Genomic DNA, 23,814 nt, shown 5'->3' with positions numbered 1-23,814 from the left:
GGCCGGGGGGGGGCCCGGGGCTCCCCTCCCGCAGCAGCGCCCGCAAACGAGCCGCCTCTGCGCTCTGACACCGGCGCTGAGCGACGCCGTGAGGCGGAGAAAAGACCGCGGGCACGAGGCGCTGGAGCCCTAAGGCGGGGGCACGGCCCCTCCCCGCCGACAGCCCCGCCGAGTACCGGGCCCTGCGCACCGGGCCCTGCCGCCACCTCCAACCGCTGAACTCCCCGGTGTCCTGCACAACAGGAGCTTTCCCTACGGAAACACGGAGCTGCCCAGTGTTCTGTCAAGCACGACACTATCGCTTGAGGCCGCCTGCGAGGGAAAAGTTCCTTTTCTGTTCTCATATGGTTAACAGAATAGCAGGAAAATACACTAATTAGAAAATCCAGGTAATTCATCTGACACACTCAAGAGTCAAGAGTTTTTTCTTCACCTTTAGAGTAGTCATTTGGTTAACTGCATGTAACTTAAAATTTCCATACAACATTTTAATTCCAAATAAACTTTTTTCTGCTGCTATACTTAGTTAAAAGACCCATAAGGCAGATTTATATTTATTAATAAAACTTGATGCCACAGACCTTTAGAAACACCTTCTAAAGCATGAATAGCATTTAGACATCTGAATTCTACTTTGTCTCTCTTTTCTACCCTGAGTCATCACACGCGTCTGTTCTCCTGTTTTAGCACGTGACAGGTAGAGCTCTGCCTGGTGACTTGTCTCACACAATTCTGCGGTTGGTGCTTTTGCAGGTTAGGCCACTGAAAAGGAAGGCTTAAAATGAACAAGAACAGTGCTCATTGATCAACGTGGGGGTATTCTGAGGGCATTGAGCGTTAGGTCTTCTGTGAAACTTGCTCGCTTTGATAATGACCAAACCCAACTCTTTACAAACTGAACTGCTGGACCAATCAGTCTGTTTAGTATCATACCGCATTAATAGTTAGATGTAAGATGGTACCAGAAAGTCTTTAACATACAGCTGAGGTAAAATCAGATTACATGTGCTGCCTGAGCAATCCATAATGTAGAACATGAGGTAGTTTATACTTTGGTCATCATCATAGCTTTCATGTATTTCAGAGCAATTTTTTTTTTTTTCTTGTAAGTGTGTACTTATAACATTTGCTCTGGCTAGCAGCAGCTGACAGCATCATCCCTGTGCCCTTGTAGGATACAAAAGGTGAAATATTACCATGTTATTCACAAACCTCGGCCTCAGTTCTGGACTGTATTTCAGCACACACCTAAATACTTTAATTGAACAGCCACACCTTTCCAAATTGAAACCTTAGTCTGGAAGACAAACATGCTTCAAACATTGTTTGGTACTGTCAATGCTGGGCACCCGAGTCTTGCTCTCTACAGTTTAAATGCAAGCACTACGTAAATAAAGGTAAGCAACGTGACAAACTTATGTTAGGCCAGTGTTCCAAGCTCAGCACCTGGCCTAGGAAGGAAAAGCCCTTTCTTTTTTTCTGTAGGTTTAATGTAGATCTTTTAATAACTCCCATAAGAATATTAGTAACTATTTGATTGAGACAAAGCTGGTAGCACAGCCTTTATCCTAATTTTTTCTTCTCATTTTTACTTATATGTAACTGAAGCTATTTGAACTCAAGCCAGACACAATATTTTGGCTGTCACAACAAATTATATTGAAGAGAACTACATTCTGCAACATAAGGACATTAAAAAGTACGCCTTCTTGTCCCTTCCTCTCTACAAAATTTCTCAAATGAACATAGCAAAACAAGCCAAATTTCATATCATATACTTGCCTCTAGTTAAAAAAAAAAAAAGCAAAAAGAGAAAAATGTAACTTGCAATTCCTGCTTTTTCAAACTATTTTTAGGTTTTCATAATGGAATAATTAGCAAAAATGTTGCTTAAGCAAAATCAATTTTAAATGCCTGACAACTTATATAAGTAATAGATTCTTTAAGCCACTTCGCTGATGTTCTGTTCCAGTTTGCTTATAACCAGTTCACACAGCACACTCCCACTAGAGTCTCAGATGCTGACAAGTCATAGTTATGGAATTCAGCCCTAGTGTAATCATTCAGGGAAGAGTTTAAAGTAAAAGGTGCTAATTAATGTGGTCCTTATAAGGCTCTTAGGGAAATTATCCAAACTTGCTACACTAAAAAATTTTAAGTATCTGGAGTCAGATTCTCTTCAACCAGTGGCAAGGACTGCCTCAGATTATGCTGCTGCTTTGGGTTTGTAATTCCCAAGGACAGGTAAAGAATAGAAGAAAATCAGCCTCATCACTTTTTGTTTGAAAATAAGAGAATTGAGGAAATGAAAAAGAAGAGAAAATGCTCAGAAATAATCTGCAAATAAAGAAATACTCTGTTTGCTCAGCACTAAAAATTAGTTTGTCAATCAGTATTCAAAGGGTTCTATTACAAGGACTGAAAACAAAACCAACACTAGTAGAGCTGATCATCCGCAAGGTCCTGGGATTTTTCATCCAGGTCTGTCCGGTGTTCACCGCGTACCCCGATTAGGGTATTGTGCACTTCACAGCAGAATGCCCATAAACGCTCACAGCTGTACTGAAGCAGCAGTCTTGCTATCGCCTGCCTAAACGTGTCACTTTAATCCGAAGGGTACTATTAAGACAATTACAATGGAAGCTTTTCTCTCTCATTACCTAATTCTGCCATGGACACAGTTGGAGAGGTCTCCCCATTTGTAAAAGAACAATAAGGGAAGAAGCCCGATGCTGGTGTGTAGTCACATATTGGTTCTGGTTTGATTCCATTAATATCAAGACCCGACTGATCTGGAGAAGGCTGTATGTCTAAGTAGAAGCTGCTAACTGCAGAGTCTGCTTTGCTACCTTCAGGGGTATGCCCATCAATGTAATTACTGAGGTCATCATGTAGCTCTGTTAACCCATTGGTGGTGATATTGTATGTTGGTGTTAGTGGTTCTGCCTCTCCTGGTTGCTGCTGATGATCTCGCTGCTGCTGCTGCATCCGATGTTTCTGCACCTCCGCGTACAGGCTGTCCCTCTGCTTTTTTGACATTCGACCAAACTTTACAGCTGAAATACAGACATACAATATATTACGTTTCTATAAATCGACTACTGCATTTTAATTGTCTTGGGTCTTTAAATACTACACAGAAGGAAACAGTATAAAAGCAGGATGGGCAGACCTAAGAATCACTTCTGTCTGTTATGGGTGACATAGCTGCAGCATCTACTTTTTAAAAGACTGTTCTAACATGCTACTTAAATGGACCATTAGAAGTCACTGTTTTAGCTTAATTCATGACTTTCTACTCTATACCAAAAGATCTTCTCTTACATGTTCACTGAAGTCGAGAGATGCATCTCTTCAGCATTCAAATCCTACTAGAAAAGTAGAAGCTAAACCAGAATATGCTGGCCTGAGATGAACTGTCCAGTTCCTACTAGCTGTATATCCATGCTACAAAGTGAATCTAGAGTTCGGTATAAACAGGGGGGATCTATCTCAAGGAGTATCAGAAGCAAGTGTCATTGGCACTGGATCTGAAGCACATGGGAAGGACCACAGAACCTGCTTTCAGTGCAGCTTACTGTGACAAGCAAAAATGTTTACCTGGAGAATTACTGTGAAAACCATGTACGTGTGTGTGTGTGCACGTGGATGTATCTCTCCACAAAATTACCACTTTGAGAGGTATTAATACTAAGCGTAAGCTGGAAGCAACTCGTTTGCAACACCCAGGGAATTCCTAAGAACATAGTATATGATTTCTGGGACCTGTATCCGCTGTAAAAGCCTTGTTGTTCAGGAAGGTGACTACTACCTTGTACTTTTCTACAGGAAAGCAAACATGTCAGAGGGACTAGTCATTACATGATCAACTGTTTCAGGTTCTTAGTGTCATGCCCAATAAAAAAATTAAGACAATGAATTCAAGAAATAAATGTAATCTGGAAACAATCTCCATAATCGGGCCTCGTTTACGTAGAGTAATGCATATGTATTGGTAGAACTTGTAGCATTGCTGTCACTATGTCAGAGGAAAAGACGGAGTCAGATCTTCAAATTGGGTAAGCGACGGCAGCTTTGTTACATCTGTGGGGGAGGTGTGCAAGTATCAGCTGCAAATCCAGTTCTAATTGAGTTACATAAGCTTCCATTTTACAGAGGTGGATTTTCGTCATTACACTAGGTCTTAATACTAACAGCACTGGAACACATTTTCTTCAAAATTCTATCTTCAAAAAACCACTGTGCTATTTTCTCCTTGTGTTTTTTCCATTGCTCATTATACACATTTAAACTTCTCTATGTATTGTAAAAGAGTTCTGATCTGTAGCAATATGGCAATCAGTGTTACCTGCAACCATAGCATGTCACTTAAATTGGAATGAACACGTAGAGAAAGTTATTAACGTTAAACTAAAAACTGCAGCTTCAGGAAGCGACCAGAGGCAAAGCTCTTATCTGGGAACTATAATAGATGAGTAGGGAAAAAAAAAAATAAAAAATCCGTGACGTTCACATACGCCCTGATGTGCATAGATTTACGTGAATATATACCAACATCTAAAAACCACTCAATGATCTCAACTATCAGCCTGATGCACAATTAACTTTTAAATCCTATCTTGTTTCAGCTGAACACAGGGTATACTAAACATATTTTACTTTTTGCAATGAAGCTATGTGTTAGCAGATCTTACCATCTCGAGACATCCCCACAGCAAGGCATTTCTGTAATCGACAGTGTTGGCAGCGGTTTCTACTAGTTCGGTCAATCAAACAGTTCTTTTGACGAGGACAGGAGTATGTAGCATTGCTTTGCTGACTTCTCCTGAAAAAGCCCTGCAATAGAATTGCAAAATACAAGTCAAGAAGCTGTTAACTGATAGAGCAAATAAAGACTGAAAGGTAGCATATCCAACAGAAAATGTTCAAGCACTATAGCCAACTATAGGAAGTTATGAGGGTTTGTTTTGTTCTCTCCTAGAAACAAACAAAAACCAGTAACTATCAGAAAACAGTTCAGAAGAAAATGTTATGACATAACGAAATTACACATTTTTTCACTGATTTTACAGATCCCATATTACATACGGTGCATCAATTCTTTCCAAATAAGAGAAAACTAATTATAGACCTAGATTTCCTTGATTTCCTATCTTTCCTGGGTCAGCACAGATCTCCAAAATAGGGAGGATTCAACAGCTGCTACCCTGTTCTGCTCTTCAGAGATGACAATGGCAGGTTCTAATGTTCAGCCTCAACAATGGATGTACGTGTTCAAAAATACGGAGCATGATGCTGCTCAGCAGTTCCTTCTACAAAAACCAATTTTTTGAGATTTTTTTCTTAATTAGTTTGATATTGACAACTGAGGTTTTGTTCAACTTGGTGTAGGATTTGGATTTTTAGGGAGGAGGGAAGCTGAAACAGATTTTAAATATTATCTCTTTTCTGAATCAACTGCAATGGGTAGACACCTGTCCAAAGAAAGTTAGTGCCGAGTTACAACTTAGTTCTCTTCATTAGAATGGTGCATGTTATAACCACTATGCCAGCTGTTTGCTTTGAATTTCATTTCATCTATTTGCCACAGACTGTCCAAACATAAGCTGGTGTGTGTATAATACCTACTTCACAAGGATTCTGTGAAGATGCAGTCATTCTAAAGAGGCATTTGGGATCAGTGAGCACAGTATTTTAGTTTTATGTTGCCACATAATGGATTAATTAACAGTGCTGAAAATAAAATACTTCCTCAGAAAGGCTGGGCACCTTTTAATTAAAGCTGGACTTTAACCAATTTTGTATTTATTCAAAGGCCACATTCTAGAGTCCCTCAGCACATGAACACTCTGTCCAGACACTTGGTGAAATAAACAACGGGAAGGACTTCTGCATAACAACAGGCTTCCTAGCAAACTTCTGCAGACAGAAACATGATAAAGCACAAAGATAAAGCCCCCCCCCCTCCATCTTTTGAGGGCACCAGTCTTTGCCAAATGTGCCCCTTTTATTAAAGCTTTAATGAGGAAACATGGAGTATAAAACAACATGAGGAATCTGAAGACACTTGTCTATAATCCTGTTTTCCTGGACATTGTTTCTCACCCATTTATTCTGGTCTTTGTTTCTATATGATTGAACTTTCAACTGTTTTTAATGTTTGTCAATAGTGAGATGACTGTCACCGAAACTGAAAGTATTGCAGGTACTGAGCTCTAATCGAGTGTGTTTCACCCTAAAGAAAACCTGAAGTACCATGGAAATTTCTACCATTCCAGCATCATGACTGATCCCTCTGGAGGAACCAACTCTCAGGTAAGTAGGCAGCTTCATTTCCAGTTCTGTTCACACCTTCATGAAGCCTGTTGTTCCAGCACAGGTACCTGTGCCAGTGCAATGTGATTTACTACAAAACAGGATTAGGTATCAACCTGGCCAGGGACTTATTGATCAAGGTTCAGCATCTCCGCATTATCCATCCCTTAAAATTTCAGTTCTCCAACACTTTAACAGTTGTACTGAATGGCATACTCACATATGAGCTGTATGAAATCTGCCACTGAGATCCTGAAAGTCAGCTTAATCAATATGTAAAATGACTCTGGCTCAATAACTTATACATTTTCCTTTAGCTGAGACATATACTGAGCCTGTATTGCCAGCTTGACATATTTATTAAGAATAGTCTTGTCAAGCTGGGGATTATTTTTAGTATTATAATGGAGAAAATACTGGGCTTTTTGCTTTTCCAGATTTTCCCTAGAGACACAGCTGTTCAATACATTTTAGTGTACAATATATCAGCTAAGTTACAGCTTGAAGCTAAATTTTCAATAGAGCAGAACTGCCTGAAATGGGGGCCTTTAAAAGCACTTGCACTTTACAAACCAGAGATGTAGTAGAGTGCTTTTAAAAACAAACCCTACAATGTAACATGGGCATGTTGAAAACATCAGCAGTAGCCAACAAAAAAATGCCTTGCCTCAAACTTCAGAAATGAATCTAAACTTGTCCAGAGCTCAGAAATACACATACCTGAAATTTAGGATTGACTTGACAATAAGTTCAACTGAGGGGTTTTTAACTGTCAGAGTTTTATATTGTTGTCATTTATTGGTGAGTTTTCTAACCTGCTGGTGGTCCTTGAGCTCTCATATCATTATAAGACATGGGGGGAGGCCCTTACTAGAGGAGCCTTCTGTAAGTAACTATAGTTTCTTCCTAGGATGTTTTTTCCACCCCTTTATTAGAAGAGAAGGAGAGACGCTCTGTGCTGTTGTTCTGTTTCCTCGCTTTTGCCAGAGGCACAGAGCTAGCTATAATTTTTCCACCAGGAAGGAGGAGGTGGATGCATGCATGGTACACGTGTATACATTTCAAGCATTATGCAAACCAGCCCAGGCCACATGCTTTTAATTGCATGCATGTTCACAATCATTATTTCACATGCAGCCAGTTGCCTAATGGGCAGAGTGGACCCCTCATGGTCAACAAAACTACCACTGCACTAACAAAGTCACACAATGTTACAGCAGTCTGACATGGCAGGGTCTGAACCAAGGTCTCTGGTAGGGAGTGCAGCAGCCCTGCCTCCTCCTGAGGTCAGCACTGAAGAGCCAGCTGATTGTGATGAGGCATCACTGAGCTTTGCATGTCTCCCTTTTTATGTAGGTGTATTAACCCAGTGCCAGAAGAAGAGCAGAGCAGATTACAAGCCCTAGCTTCATCTCTGCACTTCAGATTCCTATTTATATACAACACAATATATGGTTTTTCATATGCTGCCAAGAAATCAAGTTTGGGAAAAAAGGGTGCAAGAACTTTTCATCTGCAAGTCAGTCTGAATAACAACTTGTTAAAAAAGAACTTTGAAATGTAAATAGCAGTTTTCGCAAAGTCTATTAATAGCTCCACTAACTTCCCTGCTCAGTATTAGAGACATTTGTGTCTAAGCTTGCTCCTTCACAGGGGAAGAGGCAGTTGTGCCTCCCCGATGTCCCAAGCGGCACAGCACAGCACAGGCTCCCTCTCCACTGCGGCACAGGCTGAAATGCTGATCTCATGTTTGGTCTTTTGACAAATTTTCATTTAATGAATTGATTCCTACAGTTCATTAACATACCCACTTCCACTTCTGTATACACATATGTCTTAATTAGCTGCTCATTGGCTGTTTAATTACAAGAAAACAGCTGACAGCTGCCTTGCTGCATCCTAATGGCAGACGTTTTGGAATGACTGTATGCAAGCCTGTGACAACAAAGGCTTATTCATAATCCCATGATTTATGGCTAATACTTAAAGACTTCCACGGATCATTAAGTTTTGCAATATTCTGAGCAATTAACAATTAGTTGGGGGGGTCATTCTTTTATGTTTTCTAAAGCAAACTCGCATATTTTCTTCAAAGAAACATCAGAAAAATACACTGTTGTATGAAAGACAGGTGAACATTCAAAGTGGATTTTTAGCCCTTGTATGAAATCAGCACATATTTTAGTTGTAAAGGGAGGAGAGTGCTGCAGCAATATTGTTTAATAAACTTTATTAACAAAGTACTTGGTAACAAAGTTGTAGTGCCACTGAAAAGAGAAAAAATGTTCAGTTTTACATATGTAATAGACAGGAGTAAGATTGCGTTTATCAGGTTATACAAGTCTTTTGACTAGCCCTTTCTGTAACATGTCTGTCTCTTTTCTACCATGTCCTGCTTGAAATTGGCCACGCAAAAAATGAAAAAAGAAAAACTTCAAAAGCATGAATTCCAAGTAAATGTTTGCAATGTCAAGATGACACTCCACTTTCAACAGAGTAAAGAAAAACTGGCTAGTAGAGGAAGTGAATGAATGAACAAAAGCAATACAGGATAGGAAGGGACAATACAACAGGTATTGTTTTCTGAAGTAATAAACATGGACATTCCTTGTAGTTACAAAGAACAAGACCATCTTAGGTCTTAAAAGCCACAAGAGACAAAAGCTAGTACCTATAAATCTTTGAAAATGTGATAAATGCCTGGAAATGCCCTGCATGGAAGGTTTTATGAGACCAACTTCATCGAGCCAAGTAAAGAGAGAGGTCACACTAACGCATCTGTGGGTCAGTTGGGCATGAACTGACACTGTTGACAGCAAAAGCACGTAACTATCTGCAAATTAAAAGACATAGTTCATTAACAAAACTTTCATTTCAGACTAAACTCTTTGCTATGTCCTTTTGAAGCACTCAGGTATTTTCTGACACTAAACTGGATTCAGCTTTTGGCCATGTGAGAAGAATATGGATGTGCACACAAAGCAATCTCCTTTCTCAGTGTGGTCCCTAATATAGAGCAAAAGATTGTTAATGGCTTCCCACAACTAACGGCTGACAAAGTGCTCCATGCACATAACTAGTTTTTTTAGTAGTACTACTAGAGTAGTACTATTTCCAGTCTTACAGAGGAGAAAACACTTTTATTTCTGAGTTGTGGTACAGTCTTTGTGTCATTCTTCATCCATCCTTCTCAGTAAAAGTCTTAAATGATTAATCTCATCTTCCCTTTTCCCCCATTATATGTTGCATACTAGATATCAGCAATGGTTGGATGGGAAAAAAAATCTCCTAAAATTTATTTTGTCTACAATAAGCCACAGGAGCCCTCCTAGATAAAAGTACAAAACAGAGCCTGGCTAAAAACTTAATTTTTTCACCACGGGGGAAAGAGGGTGGGATGTTAAATTTTAAAGGCAGATTCAAATTCAGCTAAATAGATTGATGGGTTGGGAGTACTCAGTGATGGTTTGTGCAAAACAACCACTAACTTCATAAAACCAGCCAGTAACATCACAGCAAAATAGGGAATGAAAACTTCAAGAAACACTATTTGTTATCAATCTTGAATTCTAGTTATGTGAAATCCAATGTAACATCAAAAACTGGTCAGAAAACTTTCAATTATGTGAAATGCATGGGTCACACACTATAGAAGAGCAACAAAACTGGTGAAGTTCATTTTGGCAAGAGCTTGTCTGTGATTTCACATGTGATACAGATTAGGACTGCAAAGTAGGCCTTTGCAATTAAAACTTCAGGTTTTAAATAAATCCTGTTTCTGGTGGTTATTAGTATTTACACAGTAATATTTAAGTTAACATTAATATTAAGTAACATTGAAGTTCACACCAAACTGGAGCAACGACCATTAATAGCTGAAAACATCCCACTTTGCTGCTGCTGTTGCTGCCTGTAGATCATTCTTGCCAGGCCTGGCTTGAGAGGGCAGCAGCACATCTGTTCACTTGTGCTGCCCACAGCCCTGATCCCGCAGCCCAACACACACGGACGGGTTTGTGGCACCTGTGCAGAACCTCACAGACTTCTCTGGGACTGTCTGTGGGTGCAGGACACTGGCTCCTGGAATCGGAGCACGGGACTGGAAATTAGGTCTTCCTAGCAAAGTACTTTTTACAAAGGAAGGTGTATAACACCAAGAGCCATGTAAGCATGCTCAAACCTGCAGAGATTGTAGCCACAGAAGAGCTGGGGGAAAAAAAACATACCAATACACACCTGGCTTGCTTGGCAGAAGCCAGGCTATGCCAACTTTTTCACCAGCCAAAATAGTTTTGTTGGGTGAGACTTTGTTGACATTACCGTGGAAGAGCGTAGCACAAACAATCCATCTGCAGCAGCAGGGCATTTTAAATGCCCTCCACATCACTGTGGTGGTTTAAACCTGGCCAGCAGCCAAACACCACAGGGCCACTCGCTCATCCTCCCTCACCCCCAGGGGATAGGGGGGAGTTAGAGGGGTAAGGAAACTCTAGGTTGAGATAAGAACAATTTAATAATTGAAATTAAATAAAATTAAAATAATAATTATAATTGTAATAATAGAAAAAACAAACGTGTAATGCACAATGTGATCGCTCACCACCCGCTGACCGATGCCCAGCCTATTCTCGACTAGCGATCCCAGACAGAATCCTGAAACCACCATCCCCAAAACCCAAGTGGAGCTTCCCAATCCACCTTATCTACATTCTGAGCATGACGTTAGATGATACAGAATATTCCAATAGCCAGTTTGGGTCCGTTGCTCTGGCTGTTCTCCTCCCCCAGCTTCTTGTGTATCTGCACACTGGGAGGATGTGAGAAGTTGCAAAGTCCTTGATTTCTCAGCAACAACTAAGAACATCAGTACGTTATCAGCATTCTTCTCGTATCAATCCCATACTGAATCCAAAACACAGCAACTATTCTAGCTACTAAAAAGGAAGGAAAAAACCCCACCAATTCGCTCTATCCCAGCCAAAACCAGGACAGTCATGATCATTTAAACTGCTCCTGTGACTTGCGCCCACTAGCACTCCCCTCTCTCTCACAACTTGCAGGTCATTTGGGCTCTGGCATTAAAGAGAGTGAGCATCAGTTACCTCCTTCCTAAAAGGGAAATAACTTTGTTAACTAAGTTGATATTTATTGACTTTAAAATTCTGCCTGAAATTGTATGGCTAGAAAACTTCATTCTGCTACTCCAAGAGAAGGAGAAAATGCTGAACTTCATCCATTGGGCCACTGTCTTACTCATTAACGCACACTCTGCCTTCAAGGTTCAAGTGGGTTTCAGTGTGCTGAGCATACAGGGAGGCCTGCTTGCCTTCTCTTCTGCCCCTTCCCACCAGCTGACTGTCCTGGTGGGATTCTCAGATGCAGACCAAGGATTGCACAGAGCTCCCAGAGAACTCAATTTATACAGAATCTGAAGGAAAATAATTTGTTCTAAAACATAAGGAACTGCACACCCATTTCTCACTATCAGGTAGCATCTGTTGTTCTGACTGCTGGAGGTACACAAAGGACTTTTCTCCTGGTAACTCACGTTTGCGTTTACTCCCGGGAAAGTACAGTCACCCTGACAGAGGAATGCTCAGTGGGTACATCTGTCTTACCCACAGTGCAAAGTGCCTACCAGCTACGTATTAAACAATGCGCCTGCGAGTACAGTGTGCTAGGTTGTTTCCTCCTGCATGCAGCTGTCCTGCTGCTTTTGGTGGGAGCTTTTCTCACATACAGGACTTAGGAGCGGGAAGGGCTTAGGAACTGCATGAAGATGAAGCAAAAGATAACGTGGCTGGCAACTCTCCTTTCCTTTGGCAGCCCCGTCCTGTTCTGCAACAAGCCATGTTGAGAGAGGCCTCTTCTGCACAGAGTAGTGTTAGCACTATGCTAACCTCTGTCTCTTGACAATGATGTTTGCCATGGATCTTGAGGCAGCCTCTCAGCTATACTGGCCCTAGACCATTTAAGGATTAAAGACATCTCGGACTTTGGACATAACTTAATATTCTTTGACAAGCGAGTCATACAGCAGAATTCTCACTGCAAATGTCTGCCACTGCACACAGCTGAAATTTCATAAATGCTGTTCAACCACATAAAGCTGAAAAAAGTAACAACTTTATTATCAATGTATTTTTAGTGCATTTATTGGATTTTTCATAGCAACATCAGTTACAAAGGGCAGAAGGTGCTCTCCTGTATCATTCTAACATTCTTAGGTTTGTTGGTTTTTTTCCTTCCTTCTTCCCAATACTTCCATGAGACTGAGAGATTCTGTTGACAAAAACACAAAAATCTTCCTTGGAAAAACACAAAGGAAACCTCTACAATGTGAAAGCAGGTAAGTTACTTTTGGAAGATGGTGGTAGTATCAAGCATTTCAAGAGAACAGACTAAAAATTGTCATAAATGTAAAAATTCTTCACACCTAAAGTGTAGATTAGCAGTAGAAAAACTATCAGCATGGAATTGCAACACATCGTACATGGAGAAAGCAACAAGCTACAGCACAGCTGTGCACACTGTGTCATCCCAAGCTAGCACTCTAATTCTGTACTAGTGATAAAAAAGAGTAATTAGCTTCACAGCAAAACCAAAATATAAATTCTTCTAGTGTAATCCTTGTTCACTACCGTTACTGAAGGAACAATCCAGGAAAAAATTCCAAGTCTAGATCTCACGCAGCAGTGGTTGCACTGTAAAGAATCGGCACTGCTTCCAGGAAGACCCGAGTATGCTGAATACCAGTAGCAAGTGATATTTGTGCAGCATATCTTCCTTACCAAAAAGAAAATATTTGTAACTGTAGCAGATTACAAAAGAAGACTGAGAAGTCTGAGAGTTCTCATGTATTTCAACACTGCTTCTTAGCAAATTACAAAGCAGAAATGGAAAGGGAGATTCAAGAAAGCCACAAACTCCCTCTCAAGCAAATCCACAGAACAGATTCTTTGGGTATGCTAGCAGCAGATCACCTTTCTGTACTACTTCTGCTTATTCAGAGACACAGATTATGGTACACACTGCACAACTGCAGGATTTTTGAAGTTTGTCCTGAAATCTGGTGCGGGGAGTGTGTGTGTGTCTGTCACAAAAATGCCCCATTTAAAACCCGAGTAAAACCACTACTTCTGAATCCCCAGTTGATTTCATATTCTTTGCAATGGAACTCACTGATTCAACTTTGGCATGATGCTTGCTCTTTCAAAAAAGGAAGGAAAATAATCAATATCAAAAGGCTAAATGCTGTTTTAAGACAATATTTTAGGAGCTTACCTTGCAGCCTTCACACGTAATGACACCATAATGGATTCCTGATGATTTGTCTCCACAGATCTTGCATGGAATAATTTCAATTTGAGCTGCAACAGAAGCACGCATCCAGTTAATTACATTTTCTTTTAAACACCTTATAAAAGCATTCCCTGATCAGCATTTGTACAGTGAAAACTAATAACCTGCTAAACATTATACTGCATTAACTATTCATTGCTGAACTGCAAGGGTCCCCTAGAGCTTTGGACTAAATTATGGCTGCTCGTTATATAATAGCTTTTGGGTTATTAAAATGGGTCATTTGAGAAGGTGTTTAGAGAACCCACAAGAAGGGTAGAATCAGCATTTCAGAGCCAAAAAGAATAGAAGAGTTCACATTTTGGCCAAAGAGCTAAGATGACACTAGAAGGTTTCTTCCAATCTTACTCGTGTGAGATCTCAAAACATCATCTTAAAGTTTGCCCTGCCTGACAATGAATGCAACACCTCTACCAGAGGTATCACCATCATGCCATCCAGTTCACATGACTGGCCAATCCTAAAGAGAAGTAACAAGGTAAACAGCAACTGCATTTTACACAAGAAATCCAAAATTCACGTATCTGAAAGTGAATTATCAGCATGTATTTGTGTATTAGCTACCACAGAACAAATGAGGGAGGAACGCAGAGCAGTATTCTAGTCAACTTGCAAAACACAAAGGAGTTGGCACAGTCTGGAAAATGCTATAGATGTACTTGATATGAAAGCCCTGATTTTTTAAACTGAACTTCAGACATGTAAAATATACTTACTGGATTCAGTTTAGTGTGTGACAAAACTCTGCATCTAAGTCACAGAACCTTCCCAACTGAATCCATGGATTTAAGAAAGGACTCCTGTACGCTCAGGTATGCTGCCTTTGGAGCATAGGGCTGCAGTCGTTTTGCTAGCAAGTCTTTTTGGGATAAGACCATGCTGAGGCAGTGCTTTAGAGTACCAAAGAGCAGTAGACCACATTTTACATATGCTTGCACGTGCTCATACAAACACAGCCTGTATGCATTAGGTCCATAACAAAAACACCCCAAGAAAGCACCTTCTCTACCACAGTGGTGTTTGGATCAGGCTACACCAGTTTTCCTGAACAGGCTTAGTCCAAAGAGAAATTCAAATGCAACTTCTGCTGTGTCGCTAACTGTGATATATTAACAGTCAGAATTGCTGTTAATATCCTGACAGGAACTAAAATCCATTCACAAGATACCCCTTTTGTTTCAAAGAAATTTTATTTCATCTAGTTTATGGCTATCCAGACTGTGACAACACATAAAATGGCACCTAATACTGTCTTACAATGCATTAGCTTAACTTTAGTTGTACTCTTGTTTTCAAAAAGTCACGTCCACTCTTACAAACATTGCATTTTACACGCCATTAAATCCCTAACCAACTGCTTATTATTAAACAAGAATCATCTTCCAATGCTGCTGTGTGCTCCATTTCATTGCAGCTTGACATCACAGCTCAGGATCAGACAAAAACTATAACCGTAAAACCAGAAGACTTTTAGCACAGCACTGACTTTGTTAAAATACTCCTTCAAAATATTCTCCAGATGACATTAAATGCAGTGATCAGAGCAACTGAGTAGCACCCAAATAGTCCCCATTTGCCCCCAGAAGCCTAAGAGCAGCTAAAATGCTCTGCTGAGGAAAGCAGTGCCCAGCAGCTCTGGGACTGCATTGCTGTTTGCCCGGCAGTTCCCTACCAGCAGCTTTCAAAATGTTTTCATACAGCAGGACGCTACTTGCACCTGCCCCCATCATAAGGATCTTTGCATTCTTGACCTTTAATCCCCCACCTTCCCTGCAGCAACAAAACGATAGGCTGAGATTAAAAGGTCTGTTTAGGACACTTAAGGAAGGAAATACTCCTTCCCTGCAGTTCTCCAAAAACTGCTTTCATTTCACTTTGCTCTCAGCTAACACATTAAACACAATGGCGCAGGAAGTGAACTAATAAAAGGGAAAATAAAGTGTATGCTATTTTATTAAAGTCTTAGAGTAATTGTTACTAGAGCATCATATGTCTATGGACAAACCTTGAGCAGAAAAGATAGCATAACCCCACTGTACATCAACACATTAAACAAGAGACTGAAAGTCACAGAAACTCAAAATCTGTATAATGTGCAGTTCAAATTCTGAGAGCAATCTTGTGGGCAAATTCCAGAATAGATCTACCGATTCCCAGTTGTGCCTTTTCAATATATGATTATTTTTCTACTCTGCTGCAACGAATCAGCAGCCTTCTCCAACTCCTTTGACAGGGTAGTGACAAGGTTTATCTCAACAGCTACATGGCAACGTATTTTTTACATTTCACTTTTATATACATAATTACTGCCTTATTTTGAAAAAGTATGATATAATTGGATCTTGTTTATCTACAATCTCCAGCACATTAGTTAAATCACCCATGAAGCCTGTCTATGCAACGTCTATTTCTTCAGCAACAGGACATTTGCAGAGTGTTTTTGAAGGAATGTAACATGCCTTCAAAGTGATGGCCTAAAGCTAGGTTACTAATAGTCTAAAAGGTGCCATAATGAGTCCCAAATGCATTTTCCAGAGTGCGTTACTGTTGGAAGACAATCTCCACAGATTCACAGGTTCCTGCTGTGCCAGCAGTTGCTGACCATTGTCTGTATGAGCAGCACTACCAAATCAGGTAGTTTTGGAACTACAGATTTCCCTAAATTTACATCTTCAAGGTACTTTCAATTAAGCATGCAGCATTTAAAACTTTAACTTACTGTTTCATTTTGACAGTGGGGGACGAACCCTAGAAGCATAAATCGCTTGCGACTGCCACAACCAATTGTATTACAAATTAATGCACAGAAAGACATCAGATCAATTACTGCTCCACGTGGTTGTCTTTGCAAATCAACTCATTGAAATGGACTCCCTGTCGCGAGTTCATACACTTTCCATATAGCATAAAAGGACTTAGATACTTTAAACTTACTAAATGCAAATTGCCTGTGCCAAGATTATGCATTTTTCTTATGAGGGTGAAAATATTTTCCCCACTTTTAACTTTGACATGCAAATATGTACTTGCTAAAACCTTGTTCTTATGCAAACAAGGCAGGTGGGAAATATTTTTACATGTCAAGAATATGTTCCAACTTGGTTTCTCACATTCCCAGAGTTACTTAAAGCTTCCTACTGTGCTCACATTAATTGTACCTGTTCTGTGCTTACATATATTTATATGGTATATTTTCCAAGATTATATAAAATACTCTAATTCATGCTTTAGACTAGAATTAGCCTAAATTACAGTTTACAATTTCTGTCTCCTGGGGTGGTGCTCAGGCTGATTCTGGTTCATGCATGAGCAAATTATTTCTTAAATATGAATTGCAGAAAAAAAATAAACTCTTGTGGTTGCTTAGAAACCGCTACAGATACCCAGGTGACAGATGTAGTTTGTATTGCCAGATTAAAGGCCTAAGAATCTTTCACACCCTGAAATAACAGTGCTCCAGAATACTACCAAGGATGTCCTGTGCCAAAGGCAGCAATGAATAGGAATAAAAGCCCAAAAAACCCACCATGAGCACAGACACCCAGTGCAAGGATCGAAAAAGTTGCTACAGAAACGGCTCCTGAGAGAGAGAGAGAAGTGACCATTAAGGGCTGGAGGTAGTAATCATTATGAACTGATGTCAAACACAAGGCAAACTCATCCCCATAGGAAGGGCATCTGACATCCACTAAGATCTCTCAGTGTATGTGACTCACATGTCGCTATTCCTATCACCAGAATGCCTGGGAATCTTCCTTCTGCTGTAATGTCTTATGATCTTCATTTTAAGGCAGGAAAATTGAGCGCGGACTCTGATTTGCTCAAAAATCAGACAGAACAGGAACTTGAGCCCAAGTATCACATGAGAAAAAACGCCTGTATTTTTCCCCTGAACCTTTCTTCTTCCTCCATCCACTGTTTTCACTTGGCAGTTGTCTGAAGTAGCTCTGGTATGCTTAAATTACATGATTGCCTCCACCTAATTCCCGGTGAACAAGCTTACCAAACAACCAGAGAGACCACCAAACAACATCCTTTTTTTGGCATCTGGAACAGAAGAATATGCATTATTCTCTCCTACTCCAGGCTTTGCTTCCTTCCCCAAATCTGGAACAGTATCACTGGCCTTGCCTGCCTTTTCCAAGCTCCCTCACCCCACCAACCCCTCCCCCCCTAGACAGCTCTCTCAGTCTTTCTTAACTCCTGCATCACGAAATGCTGCTTTATTCCTTATACGGTTTGAGCAGCAGAAGAGGAAACAAATCTTAATTCTGTATTGGTAAGGAAATGCTCTGTAAAAGCTCATCATAATCTTTAGTTTGTTCCTTTCTAGCTCCTTGGGCAGACTCCAATCAGGACAAGAGCCCATATAGCCAAGTAAAGCACAGAGCATCTTTCTTGCCAGTTCTCCCACTGAAGTAGAAACACACTGAGCCTCAACACAGGAAAGTGTACTACCAGTCCACCCTGAAGAAAACATTTGTCAAAAGAAAAAACTATTTTCCAAAAACAAAAGTTTTTTCCTTCCTATTAGTGTGTCTGAAGTTTGTTTCTAATGAATTAATTGTCTTGGGTAGAAAAAGCATTTCTCCTCCTGCTTTCACAGTTATTTTAAAATAGTACATTCACACAGATCATGTTATTTTTTTCCCCAATTCACAACAGGTATGAAACTTCAGATTTGGTATCCTGGGAAAGGCTCTCCAATGGAAGCAAAAATTGGTCCTCATTCCTGCCTTTTAGATGAGATTCACTTAGCTGACCTGAGCTATATTGAAAGCTGGGTAATTAGCTGAAGTTAATTGTCTTGTCTGCTTCTAGAGTGATGAGGAAGGGAGGAAGAAAGAGAGAGAAAAAGAAGGGGAGGGAGAAAGAGAAAACAAGAAGGAAAAAGGAAGAAAGGGCATGATTCATCTTAGGCAAGACGTCAGATGAATCAGTGAGTGAGTGAGTGAGTGAGTGAAGGAGCCTCCTCTTCACTCACCAAAGGAAGAATTTAACAGTACCTTAACTACAAGCCTAACTTTTGGAAGGTCAAATTCATGCAAATCCTATTGCCTCCTTTCTATTCTACTTCTGAAATTAAAAATTTAGCATTTTCTGGAAAGAAAAACCTGTGTAGGAAGTGCTCCCTTCCCATGGTACACCGAGTCCCAACTACCTGTGTACACTGGCACCATTGAGATGAGTATTTCTGTGGAGCTCCCCATCACAGCTCCCACCCTTCAGCTCTCAAGGTAGCAATAGCAAGAAATTACAGGTAGACATATTTACTCAGTAAAGATGGACTTGAGCACACACTGGTTAGTCTGCCAGACTGGCCTTTAATTCTTAAAACCTCTGTGGGTGCTGAGCATCCTTCTCCAAGCCACTGGCTGAGGAAAGCACTGTAACCAAAATTGCTAGCTGAGGACTTCCCTGGAGGCTAGATGTGGGGTATGTACAGCAGCCAGGACTGCATCTGGGATCTCTGGGGTCTCAGGGTACTGCTTAAGAAGTTACACCTCCTCTGACTGCAAGAAAGGTTTAAATTCCTTTCCCTAAATGTGACTCGCCTGTACCCCACTTCACAGGTTATGCAGCACTTTGCAGCTAATCCAGAAGGGCTTTGAAATAAATATGATACATACACAAATTGGGCTAACCTGCTTCTAAAGGGATGCAGTTTGTGCCAGACATCACTGCTGGTGCTGTTTGTAAGTATATTGATTAAATTAGGAGGCATACATATTCACTGGCATATTCATACATATTCATTGATTCAAACAAGGGTACTGCATGTAATGTGGTATTTAAAGCTACATAATATCTGATCACAAACTGAATTAACAAGGAATGATTTTACTATATAATATTCTAATCTTCCTGCATTTTCAGCTTCATTACCTAAATAATTTGTTCTGTCATGTACCCTAAGTAATTTGAGCTGGCTGCAAATTACTTGCCTCCAAACACCTGCAGCTTACAAACGCTGCAATTCTACTAAACTGAAAGCTAGTGGCAGCACAGCTCTGCCCATGCCATTAATACACTATATCAAGTGGCCATCTGTCCACTCATATATATATATATATATATATATATATATATGTACATATATATATATATGTATATATATATATATGTATGTATGTATATATATATATATATATATATATATATATATATATATATATATATATATATATATGTACTTAAAATCAGTGTACTTCGAAGGATAATGGCTGGTTGGAAGACACCTGAGGCACTTTTAGAATACACAGCAAGTGTTTTGATCAAGAGCTGATGGAATTTACCTGCCCGCTCCTTGTGTGAAAGGTTTGTTTATTCTATATACAATTCCCACCGTAACTGCATTCTGGCCACAGGCAGGCCTGCTGGAGATTGAAATGACACAGCTAGTAACAAGTAGCTCCCGAGAAGAACAAAGCCTGGTATCCTGGAGATTTGTGTATCATGATTGGATTTTCTGGAGTCCAGTAAGGTTGAAATTCCAGCAGAAGCCTTCCCAGCATGTGGGACATTCCTTGCATCTTCCTCTCCTTTACAGATTCTCCTATGTATAGCTGAGCTCAGACTGCACAGTGTCCCAGTATCCCTTGGGATATCTTTCTGGATATGATTTTCATTTTTCATGAAACGTGTAAGAACATATCTTTAGGACAGCTGATGCTCTTGAGCTTGGCTGAAATGTTTTTTGAAATAAGGACTGGAGTAATGAGCAGAAAACCAGACAAACACAAACAAGCTCTCCAAGCCTTGTTTCCTTAGGAAATCACACTAGTAATAAAATAAAATAAATACTGAGGTTATGCTGGTACAAATCCTTTGAAGTCTGTGGGTGTGATGGGTGGAGTAGAAACGAACATGGCCACCAAAGTATTAATTAAATGTACAGTATGAGCAACACAAACACATAAGGCAGAAATGCTGCAATGCAAAGACTGGATCTTTGGGCCTGAACACAGCTGAATCCCTCTTAGTAGGTCACTCGATACTGTGCAGCACTCCATAATGTTAAAAACATTCAGCTTCAAAGCCTGTTTACAGGAGATGCATGATAAATGAAAAACCTGAGCAGTTTTGGGGCTTTCAAGACTGACTACTAGGAATAAATCTAAATTTTTTCAGCCTCTGTTACTGATTTGGACACACTGAAGGGAACAGTGCAGTAAGAGCTTATATTCTCACGCCAGGATCACTGACATTTATGTTTATTGTTTTACTTAAAGCCAAGAAATTTTACTGACACAAATATTAATTTAAAGAACTAAAGCCTTGCTATCACATGAAGCACTGGCTTCAAAGATACTTGAAAACCTTATGAAAAAAGGCAGTATGGAAAATGGTTTGGATTCTCTAATAGGCAAAACTATTTCGGTGAAGTTGTTGTGAGGTCTCTATGTATATATTTTTAATGGTATATTCAAATAGAAAATTTCTGAAAAACTGTAATAGACCATCCTAATATTCTTAATTTTACTTTATAAAAATTGAACCAAAAAGAAATCCCCAACACAAACAATCTAGGACTTTTACAACTGTTTAGGAGCACAAAACAAGCTAAAAACCAATTTAAGGTTTTCAGAAGAACTCAGAGAGATGAGATGTTTGCTTCCTCTCAGTCATGTGTACAACACTATGGGATCTTTATTTTCCTTCTGTAGAACAGTCTTGCATCTTTCCAGTCTTAGCTTTATCCATCCAGAAATATTCTTGGTCTTTTTTGATCCAGCAATGCAGCTTGGTATCTCAACATCTGCACCACCAAGCAACTGAAGACATATTTTTCCTTGTACTTTTGAGGAAAAAAGACCAGCAATATAGTTTTCAGATGAAAATGAAATGATTTGATTTCCCTTGCTGAAGGAATGACAGGTAGAGACAACTCTAGCTTGGGACTCTGGTCACATTGTGAAACCATAACCACAGACCAAACTATAACATCAAAACACTGAACTACAAGTCTAGGCTCAAAACAATCAGGACTGCCACAACTAGACATGCTCAGTTGTTCAGGAGCACAGAAAAATAGTTCTTCGGAGAATCCAACTCTCATTACTTCCTAGGGCATACAACTAACATCCTCCCAGTTTGTGAGGTCTAGGGAGTTCCAGAAACTCCAGCTTTGTTACTGCTTTCATGAACTTACATCAAACACAATTCATGAAGATGGCTGAAATATATACCAAGAGATGTACACTGTAGCAAGATAGAGAATAAGGATACTAACTCTTTTGAGGAGAAAATAAAACCAAGATAAAACAAAGCACCAACCCCGAATACAAATTCTATATTTTTATAGTGGAGGAGATTCATTCACTAGACACAACACACAGGCACAGTAACAAGACATAAACCAAACTTACAAGGGGGAAAAAATGAAAAGTGTGCTATGCAATGTCCTATGCATTTCAAAGACATTATGATTATTTCAATATGGTCAGAAAAGATTTCTAGATTTCATAGAACACCAGTTTTGTCCCATTACATTTTGGAGGAACATTATTCTCTCCTGGCATGAGAACAGGAATACTTTCTTTCTTGGTGGCTCAGGTGATTATGAATAAATGTTTAACTACTTTACTCCTCTCTTCTCTGGTTGAAAATTAACAGTAGTTATACCAGCTATGATGAACACAGTTTGGAATATGATTAATTTGAAGACTGGGCTAAATATTCTTCCACAAGAAAACACACTGACACTGCAAACGTGATTCTTTTTAATGAAATACCATACAGTTTTAATCAAAGCCCTGAACTGCATGTCAAGAAATAAATACTATAATCCTCATTCTAGTGCTGATTTGCTGTGTGAATGGGGACACTAATTCATGTCTCATTTTCTCTATCTATATCATCAGGATAGTTTTTCTTTATCTCTATCTACAGCTATTTTAGGTGACTGGTATTACTGTCAAATCTTGGGTCTTGGTCTTATGACCCAAGAAACTAGTGAGCAGACCTCCACACAAACAAATCCCCAGTGTTTCACACTGCTCAGATAAAAGTTGCCACAAAACTATACAATAGGACTGCTGTTGTCTGAATTTTGTTATTCTTTTTAATTTTTAAAAGCAAAGCTTATAGGTTTAATTACACAGCTACAAAACATTGCTCTTGACAACATTACACAAAATACAAGTTTTAGAATCAACACGGGTGTGAGCTATTACCACAGTAACTGCCAACCCTGACTTCTGCTCTTATTTGCTACTGCATTTATTCAGTAAGCAGCAAGCTAGTGCTTATGTCAATCCATACTGTGTGGTTTGACAGGACTCTTAAAAAGAGTTCACTCTGGTTCTGACACCCCTAATGTCTTCCTACAGATAGCCATTAACCTTGGGCATTTAGGAAAAAGGAACACCTGCAGCAGGGGCATAAGCACAGTTCTACTATAACACAATCTGTACCGTGCTGCTAGAACAAACAAATGCATAGTCTGTTAAAAAAAAAAAAAAAGTGAGCTGGTAGACCAAGATGCATATGCACCTTGAAGCAGGGAAAGTCCCCTTATACACAATCACACTGAGGTTTCTCATAGTCTTTGCAACTTTTTCTCTTACATTGGGAAAAGCAAATCTATGCTGATTTCTCCTGGTGTCCGTATGTTGGGCTTTCATTTTGCAGTATTAGTGAAGAGGAAAACAGAAAGTGAAATCTGCAAGAGAACCTAATTCAGAGTACATTTATTTGCTAGAGCTAGATGAACAATACAAAACCCATTCTCCTCCCCTCCTACCATAAAGAAACCTGTACTGAAATGCATGTTAAAATGTGTAAAAAGCAAATGTATTTGTACTTCTGTCCAATTTCCCATTTTTCTGCAAGAAACTAATAAAGACTTTAATAAAGGAAGTCTTTGAATAATGCACCATTTCAAAGGGAAAATCTAAATAACCTCTGACATTTGCTCCACAGATTAATGCAGAGAGCCCCCATTTTATATGAAATTTCCTACTCTCAAGTGTTGGACCTGGCCTTCTAAAGAGTGGAATTTGTTAATGCAAACACTGCCCTCCCACCTTCTTTTCCCTAATTAAACGTACTGCCTTGGGGGAACAATTCAACATTTCTGTTTATTTGCTTGCAGTAGGAAAAACAAACAAGAATTTACCAACCACTTGCCAATTT

General features: G+C 39.7%; 1 protein-coding gene across 2 annotated transcripts in view; it reads right to left on the bottom strand.

Moving 5' to 3' along the window:
- Positions 1-23,814, bottom strand: part of RORA (RAR related orphan receptor A) — a 144,971-nt gene that overhangs the window by 17,149 nt on the left and 104,008 nt on the right. The window contains exons 3-5 of one of the 2 annotated variants that reach the window (XM_026856214.1): positions 13,600-13,685; positions 4,695-4,836; positions 2,661-3,056 (exon numbers count right to left, since the gene is read on the bottom strand). In XM_026856214.1, coding sequence (XP_026712015.1) covers positions 2,661-3,056; positions 4,695-4,836; positions 13,600-13,685 — 624 coding nt within the window. The remainder of the gene's footprint in view (positions 1-2,660; positions 3,057-4,694; positions 4,837-13,599; positions 13,686-23,814) is intronic. The other variant, XM_026856215.1, reaches the window with a different exon arrangement.

Source organism: Athene cunicularia, assembly GCF_003259725.1.
Source record: "Athene cunicularia isolate RWA chromosome 10 unlocalized genomic scaffold, athCun1 chr10_part1, whole genome shotgun sequence".
Taxonomy (NCBI): domain Eukaryota; kingdom Metazoa; phylum Chordata; class Aves; order Strigiformes; family Strigidae; genus Athene; species Athene cunicularia.
This window is presented reverse-complemented; position numbering and strand designations above follow the sequence as displayed.